The sequence below is a fragment of the Odocoileus virginianus genome, chromosome 27, assembly GCF_023699985.2.
Source record: "Odocoileus virginianus isolate 20LAN1187 ecotype Illinois chromosome 27, Ovbor_1.2, whole genome shotgun sequence".
Taxonomy (NCBI): Eukaryota; Metazoa; Chordata; class Mammalia; order Artiodactyla; family Cervidae; genus Odocoileus; species Odocoileus virginianus.
In genome coordinates, this window is record NC_069700.1 from 19,716,350 (window position 1) to 19,724,741 (window position 8,392).

Consider the following 8,392-nt stretch of genomic DNA (forward strand, 5'->3'; position numbering starts at 1 on the left):
AGAGAGCAAAGGTAACGGTTGTTTTTATGTCCTGTGAATAATGATTATCGGTCTATTAAACACCAGTAAGAGTTTAACCATGGGATTAAAACAGAATTACTTCAGGGAAACCATGAAACTAACTGCCTGGGGATATCAACTCTGACTCTCTCACTGATGCCACTCATTTCGTTGGTTTTGTTTTTCCATTCATAAAGTGGAGCTAAAGATAGTCTGATATGCGTCTCCTCAAAGGATGACTCGTCCACTTAAATCACGGTTCACATTGCATGACTGGAAAGTAGAACAGAAGGTGCGTGACTAGGTTCTTAGCCATTTTGGGGAAGAACATGAAAACTCATGACAGTAGTTTGTCATTTAGTTCATCTCCGTAGTACATCAGTTAAGAGATTTGCTACAGTGTGAAGGCAATGAACTGAACAGAACTGAGAGCAGTGAGTGTGGGGGTGGGGCAAAAGGAGAGGAAGATTTGGTCCTTTCTTCGTCATCTCTTTCTCAAGAGACTCCCCTTCGACTCCCCTTCAGGAAGTGGAATAGGAAAAAACAAAAAAACACTACATTCATCAATTTCTCTGGGGCAACCACAACTTAGGCAGTAAGGAGGTCACTTGAAACAAGGACAGAGATTGCTATAAAACTGACAGGTACTCTCACTGATGCCACATTGGCACACACAAGGCGACACGGGCTCAGAAGGAGTTTCCTGCACTACGCAAGCGACCAGAGCAAAGTGACAATGACTGTCCCGTGTGACACGGCCGTGGTGAGTGGTCAGCATCACCCCTGTGCGGGTGCAGTTAGCCCTAGGATTTCAGGAGAGCAGATTTCTAAGGAATGAGGCTGGATTGGGGTGTTTTGGGGTTTCATTTCTTTAAAACACAGAGCTGACTTTAATACTGACCCTGGTCTGTTGGAGAAAAAGAAAAAGTAGCCAGAAGTTATAGTGGGGTGAAAACCATAGCTCTTTACCAACGGCTTTGGCATGGTTGGCATTAGTTTGTGAAATTCTTGGCATCACCAACTGGACTTGGTCTTTGCTTATAGAGTTAAGTTGGCCCTATCTCCTGGGGAAGCTTAGCCAGCCTTTTAGGATCTATACAGATTTATTTTAACCAAGGAAGCTGGGGCCCTGAGAGGGGTGATGATTCTCCCAAGATGGCTGGCAGACAAGGAGTGCCTCTGGATGCAGGGAGAGAAACCACCTAGCGATGCACTTGGACAGTTCCTGGGGGAGGGAGCTGGTTTCACCACTTACTAAATGTGGGATATGGGATAAGTTACCTAAGCTCTCTGTGCCTTGTTATTCCTCTGTGACTTATCCTCTCATCTTCCTCATGGAGGATTAACTGATATCATTGAGAGTGATAAAACCTATACTCTAAAATAGCAGATCTCTGCAGGCATAGCTTCTAGTTAACTTGGCCACTTAATATAATGAACAATAAGGACAGAGAAAGAATTCAGTGAGTATTTTTTTTCCAAATAGAAGTAAAATTGATTTGCAATGTCGTATTAGTTTCTGGTATATAGCAAAGTGATTCAGTTATGTATAACAGAATAAATAGATCATCATTTCCATTATGGTTTATTATAGGATATTGAATACAGTTTCATGTGCTAACAGTAGGTCTTTGTTGATTATCTATTTTATATGTAATAGTGTACATATATTAATCGCAAACTCCTAATTTATCTTTCCCCCCACCCCTCTTCCCCTTTGGTAACCATCCGTTTGTTCTATATGTCTGCAAGTCTGTTTCTGTTTTGTAAATAAGCTCATTTGTATCATAGTTTAGATTACACATACAAGGGATATCATACATTTATCTTTCTCTTTCTGGCTTACTTCACTTAGTGTGATAATCTCTAGGTTCATCCATATTGCTGCAAATGGCATTATTTCATTCTTTTTTTATGGCTATGTAATAGCCCTTGTATATAAGTATCACATCTCCTTTTTCCATTTGTCTGTCGATGGACACTGAGATTGCTTCCGTGTTTCAGCTATTGGAAACAGTGCCCCTATAAACATTAGGGTGTGTGTATCTTTTCAAATTAGAGTATTAAATACTAATACTAATTATGTGATTATTTTTACCTCTGAATCTCCCACCAACTTAATGTAGCGAAGTGGGACTGCTTTCTCCATTGTACAGATTAACAACAGTTCAATGAATTTAAGTGATTTAACATCATCAGATGCTGTATGCCCACGAAAAGGGACATGAGTCTAGGTTTATGACTTCAAGTACAACATTCTGCCCTTGAATGGTTTAGAAGCAAGATTTCTGAACTTAAAGCCATTGTGTTTAAACAAATTTTTGGTAGTTTTGTGTTCTAAAGCCATGTCTATTTCTGGTTTCTCTGAGGAAATCTGTTGGACTGTCAGCAAGAAATATGACAGGGCAAAGGACCTTAGAATAGTATTAGAAATTGGAGGCGCAGGCACATGGGACATCCTCAATAGAAAGCGAGGCAAATCTCATGGACTAGGAGCTGCCTGGGTTCTGGAGCACATCTCTACGTGGGGGTGAGCACAAATCACAGGTGATCTCAAGAGACAAGTGTTCAGATATTCTCCTAGGGGAGTTCATAGTAGAGTAAGTACAGGGTTAAGCTGAGCATGTCGGTGTCCTGACACTGCCCACCTTCCGCTGGTAATTTCTCTTACCTCTGTTTCCTATGAGACAGAGAAGGCGTGATGTCCACTTGCCTGCCTCATAGATGGCATGGAAGAATTGTTGTCCGACTGTTTTGTGACCCTATTAACTGTAGCCTGCTGGCTCCTCTGTCCATGGAGTTTTCCAGGCAAGAATACTGGAGTGGGTTGCCATTTCCTTCTCTAGGGGATCTTCCCCTCCCAGGAACAAAAGCCGCATCTCCTGCATTGGCAGGTGGATTCTTTACCACTGAGCCCCCAGGAAAGCCAGCACAGAAGAATCTGGGACTAAAATAATCTGAGCCTCTCAGAGAAGTGCGCTTCTGTGTATCATTCTTAAGAACCAGCATGAATTTTATCCAGCCCCTGGTCTGTGTTTCATAACCACTGAAATCTACAATTTCAGATCAACAGCTTCATGCAGCACACGAGAGTGATTTGCAGATTTCATCTGATTTCTGATAAAAAGCTACATGACCTACGACACTGATGCAGTTCTGACACGGCTGTCACATGGCTTAAAATGCCTGGCTCCTCTAGTGAGACAAAGTTGAGACGAAACACTGTGGGTGACTCTGTGTTGATGACAACAGTAAGGAGCTTCAGGGGCTGTGGCAGCACTGACCACAGACACCTCGTTTGAGTCCTCAGACTGCCACTAGCAGGCTGGAGAGCATCAGACAGAGCTTCTTCACCTGCCTTATTGGGGTAACTAATATGAGCTCTACCTATCCTTCAAGGTAGGTGTGAGAATCTAGAGATTACAGAGATGTGAAAGTGTTTTCTATAATACTCTAAAGATACAAGCAAATATAATAATGACTTATTAGAATTATAATTCATTATTATATTTGGTAATCATTGATAAACCTGGTAACGCCAAGGTACATTTACTCTAAAGTGTCAATAATGAAAATTGGAAATCAGTCAGTGAATACGACACAAAAAAATGAAAGAGGAGACATAAAAGAGGGATTTACTTAAGAAATTTAAGGAAGTGATGCTTGGAAAGCTAAGGACCCTCTTGTCCAAGCAGGTTTCCTTTTACTTTTAAAAACTTAACAGTGCTTCCTGGTGACCTAGTGGTTAGGATTCCGGGCTTTCACTGCCGTGACCTCTGGTTCAGTCCCTAGTTGGGGAACTGAGGTCCTGCAATACGGGATCATCGTGCTTTGTGTAGACAGAAGGTACAGGAGGGCAAATTCCATATCTTTCCCATCTTTAGGGAAAGGTCAACTAACAGTAGCTCCTGTACTGAATACTCTCCACGTCCCGACCCTGCTCTTCATGCTTTATATGGATCCTGTCATTTAATCGCCACATTTTCTGGGGGAGGAAACTGAGTTGCAGCTAGTAAGAGTCCTGGAACTAGGTTGTGGACCCAGGACTTTTGATTCCAGAGCTCATGTCCTTTATCACCACACTCCAGAGACAAGAAAGAGTTGTTGAATGAATGAATGATTATGGGAGATGAAAGTAGACATCTGCTGATTATCTGGAGGCAAATTAGGCCCATTCGGGCTTATCTGGGTCAATCTCGCTTTACAGGTTTTTTCAGTATCAGTTACCTTAGTACAGCACTTGGCATCATGACCTTTTGGTTTACTCTTATCATTTCTTGCCTCCAGCATCTGCAAAAGATAAAAATTGAAGGCAATTTAAACCAACACATTTAGGCACCTTCCCAACCCTGACTCATGGAAGGTGTGAATCTGACCAACATGGAGCCCCGAGGATGAAAGCAATTCACTTTCATTATGTTGAGAGTCATTGATGAGACTTGTCCATCCCCAGTGAGGGTCGGTGGTCACCATGGGGTTCTGACAAAGGGAAGCTGGAGAAATTTTTAGCTCTTTTAGTTAGATTTTCACAAAGCGCTTTCTTTGTGCATTCCTGTGATGCCAGATAAACCAATGTTTCAAAGTAAGTATAAAAAATAAATGTTCTGGAACTAAAGAGAAGCGTGTTTATTTCTCTGTTGTATGTCCTTAGTGTCCCTGCTTCAGTCGGCATGGATCATGGGAACTCTGCTATATTTGGTTTTGCACGGTGTTTTTCTTAATGCGTTGAGCTTAACTACGTTGGTAATTTAAATGAATTGTTTTGCTCATTCATTAGTCTACCAGATCTTTCATTCATCCAGAAGGTATTTTGAAACACCTGTTCCATGACATATTCTCCTGCAGGAACTTACTGTTTAATAGGTGAAGATATGTATGAACATAAATACTAGATGTCCAGACAATAAAGAAGGGCTGCTTGAAGTGCTAGATGGTAAAAGCTTTATCATTTGAGGGCAATTAACATACTTCTAATTGAACTACTTTTGGGACAGTTCCTGGAGACCACTTCTGAGTGGGTCGTTGATGGAAGGGGGAAATTTAGATGGCTGGGGCTGTGGGGACAGGAATGGTTGGGACAAAGGGTTTTGTGGAGGATTTATGGATGTGAGGTTGGAAATGAAGAGCTATCATTTCTTAAGGCTCTATTTTTTATTATAACTGCATTACAAAGAACATTTTATTTAATCTTGTAAATATTATTATAAAGCAAGTGTTATGCTCTGACTGGAAAGAAGAGAAAGCAGAGGCTCAGTGAGAGAACCAGGTCAGGATTTAAACCCAGTCTCAGATCCTGATATCCTCACGTCTCCCTGTTCAAAAGCTCTCAAACTGTGGGGGGTGTATTCACCAGGCTAAATTCTCAGGTTGGTACCCTGGAATCTTCATGTCTGACTGTTCCCATTGCCAGGAGATGATCTGAGGTTCAGAGAGGAGCCCTGATCCTGTTCCAGGGATGCTGAGTTCAGCTGAAGCATGACCTGTCTCTTGTCAGCAAGTGACCATAAAGTCCCTAACCAACCTCATTCTCATCTACTTCCAGGTCAAGTCCCTGCTGCTGCTGATATTGGGACTCACCCTCCTGGGGGAGGCGGCAGCTCGGAAACCCCCCAAATCTGGGGATCCTGGCCTCTGCCCTCCTCTGGAAGACCACACTGTGAGGGTTGACATCCGCATCCGCAGGCAGAGCCACGGAGGTCTCCCCTCATACAACTTGCAGAACCGCTCCATCTCCCCCTGGGATTACAAGTACGTGCCGAGGAGACTGATCGCCACGTTCTTTGGGAAAATTTGTTAATTTATTCTAACCATACAGCAAAAAAGTTCAAAAATACAGAAAAAATAACAGTCCTTATATTGACTCTTAAAAGCAGAAATCCCACTCTTCCTGGGAGCTCCCCTTTTCTTGCTACTTTGGGCTAAGTCCTATGTGCTCAAAAGCCTGTTTTGCCTCCAACCTCTCCTGATGCTTTGCCTTTTTCTGCTTCATGCAGCCCTGGGTTTGGAATTGAGAAACTTTTTTTTTGTGTTGGAAGAGAGGGCTCTTTAAAGCAGCCCACATAATGGTCTCTGCGTGGCGATAAGAGGGGGACCAGAAAAGTCAGTTCAGAGAAAGCCACTCAGACTGGATTTCCATCTTCAAGGAGTAGAGAGGGCAGAGTGGAAGAGAAAGGCCAGCTGGGGAAGGAAGATGCTAGGTGGGGATGTTCAGGATACAGACTTGGGATTTTGTCTTACACAGAGATTCTTGGAGTACCAAGCTTTCCTTTAGATGCTCTAAATATAAGCATGAAAACAGAGTCTGGGGACTATTAGAAGTGTTTCTGGGGCTGCCCGCATGTATTTCCTTTCCTCGGAAAGGGAGTATGTACTATGGCTAGTAGGCTGGATTGGCCTTTATGCCTCCTGGCATGGAGGGAGAAATTGAAAGAAGGCATTGGATTCACAACCCCCAGGGCTTTGGTTTTCTTTCCCAAGCAGCAGGCTTTGGAGACTGTATATTGGGGGACCTCCTAGTGATGTTCCATCTCTAACCAAAGGATGAAAGATGGCTCTCATAATAAAAATGTTTAAAAAAAGGAACTAAAAAATCTAATATTTATGGATGCCAATGTTTTATAGTTGAGGGAACACAGACTTAGGGAGTTAAGCACCCCACCAGGGGCTGGCATCTGAGTCCAGGCTGTGTGTTCTGCACCTGCCCTGCAGCCCCGTGTTACCCGGCATCGCCTTCCCGCAGGTGGGCGTCCAGTGCTGCGGGGTCCCCATCCTTTGTGCATCTTTCCTGCCTGATCTCACCATCTGCTTCTCTCTGCTCTTCCTACAGCATCACCCGGGACCCCAACCGGTTCCCCTCAGAGATCGCGGAGGCCCAGTGCAGACACACTGGCTGCATCAACGCCGAGGGGGAAGAAGACTGGTCCCTGAACTCCGTCCCCATCCAGCAGGAGCTCCTGGTCCTCCGGAGGGAGCCACAGGGCTGTCCTGGCTTGTTCCGGCTGGAAAAGGTGCTGGTGACTGTGGGCTGCACCTGCGTCACCCCCATGGTCCGCCACGTGGGTGACTCGAGGGTGGCAGATCAGCTCAGCTGAAGAAGCTATAGAAACGCCCCTGCTTAGCCAGCACTCTGTCATGAGTCCTGCGTGGTTCCCATTTCCCTCCACTTCCCAGGTCTCTTCGTAATATCTGCATGGGATTCTCCAGGCTTTGTGTTAGATAGAGTCATTTTCTGGGCTTCAGAATTTTTATATTGTCCTGAGATGTTCCAATGACCCCTGAAAATAGATGGAGGAGAATGCAGGTCCCATTCTGCTTATGTGCTGTGATGACCATCTCCTGGTCATACAGTCAGTGGGTGGGGGCTCTGCTTGCAAAACTGACTTCTGGGTCACAAAGTGCAACAGATATGTAACCACAATGTAAGAGAGTGTGGGAGGGGCTGTGTAGGATGGGGTGGGTGGCAAGGGTGGGGCTAAGGGTCTAGCACATGTTTATTAAAATTGCTAAATACAGATAAGGTTGGTCTGATATTTATACTTGTAAGGAAACTCTCCAGGTATTTATGATGTATTGACTATGTAAAATTCTGGGAGAAAAATTAATATATCAAGGGCTAATATAATAAACTGTTAATGGTTGAAAGACACTTGAGATCTTTGTGTTCTGTCTTAGCTTATATTCACAAACCTTGTGAACCTGAAGATTATGAAATTCTATATAGCTGTCATTTATTTTTGATGTTTCATCAGAGTGCTAGTGTCAGAATTACTAGTATTATTTGTGAGTGATTTTGGTAATATTAGTTTTCTTCCCCCTAGCTTAATTGAGACTTAACTGATAAGTCACCTGGTGTAAATTTCAGTTGTACAGTGTAATGATTTGATACGTGTATGTATGGAGAGATGAGTATTACCACAAAAAGGTTTGATAACGTTTCCATCCCTTCACCTAGGTATTTTTTTTTGTGTGTGTGGGTGTGGTGGGAACATTTAAGATGTACTTTCTCAGCAAATTTCAAGAATACAATATTGTTATTAATAAGTATAGTCATCAGGCAGTACACTCAATCCTCAGAACTTATTCATTTCTTAACTGAAAGTGTGTTTCCTTCACCCAAAATCTGCCCATTCCCCCCATCCTCTGCCCTTGGCAACCATCAGTCTTCTCTCTGTTTTGCCATGCCTTGGAGAGTTACTCTATTATTAGTGATTCTTGGCGATTACCAGGAAAGTTAAGGAAAAATGGTGCAAACAGCTCACATTCCCTGGTAACTCTTTACTGCTCCATCTTCCTGGCTGTATTATTTTACAAAGTGAATATCCATTGGTCACTGTGGAAGCCCTGCAGACACGAAGAAAAGTAAGAAATGCACATGGTGGGTGGGCAGCCAACC

General features: G+C 43.3%; 1 protein-coding gene across 1 annotated transcript; it reads left to right on the plus strand.

The window, feature by feature from the left end:
• Positions 1 to 683: 683 nt before the first annotated feature.
• Positions 684 to 7,645, plus strand: IL17F (interleukin 17F). The gene is made up of 3 exons (XM_020907334.2): positions 684 to 763; positions 5,543 to 5,748; positions 6,827 to 7,645. Exons 1-3 carry the CDS (start codon positions 737 to 739, stop codon positions 7,089 to 7,091), a joined length of 498 nt encoding a protein of 165 aa, XP_020762993.1. The 5' UTR covers positions 684 to 736; the 3' UTR covers positions 7,092 to 7,645.
• Positions 7,646 to 8,392: the final 747 nt, after the last annotated feature.

What these genes read in the sequence shown, in the direction of transcription:
- IL17F (XM_020907334.2), top strand. Translation starts at nt 737, where the DNA reads ATGACTGTCCCGTGTGACACGGCCGTG. An exon ending in TCCCGTGTGACACGGCCGTG is followed by an intron (nt 764 to 5,542) that starts GTGAGTGGTCAG and finishes ATCTACTTCCAG; the next exon opens with GTCAAGTCCCTGCTGCTGCT. An exon ending in ATCTCCCCCTGGGATTACAA is followed by an intron (nt 5,749 to 6,826) that starts GTACGTGCCGAG and finishes CTCTTCCTACAG; the next exon opens with CATCACCCGGGACCCCAACC.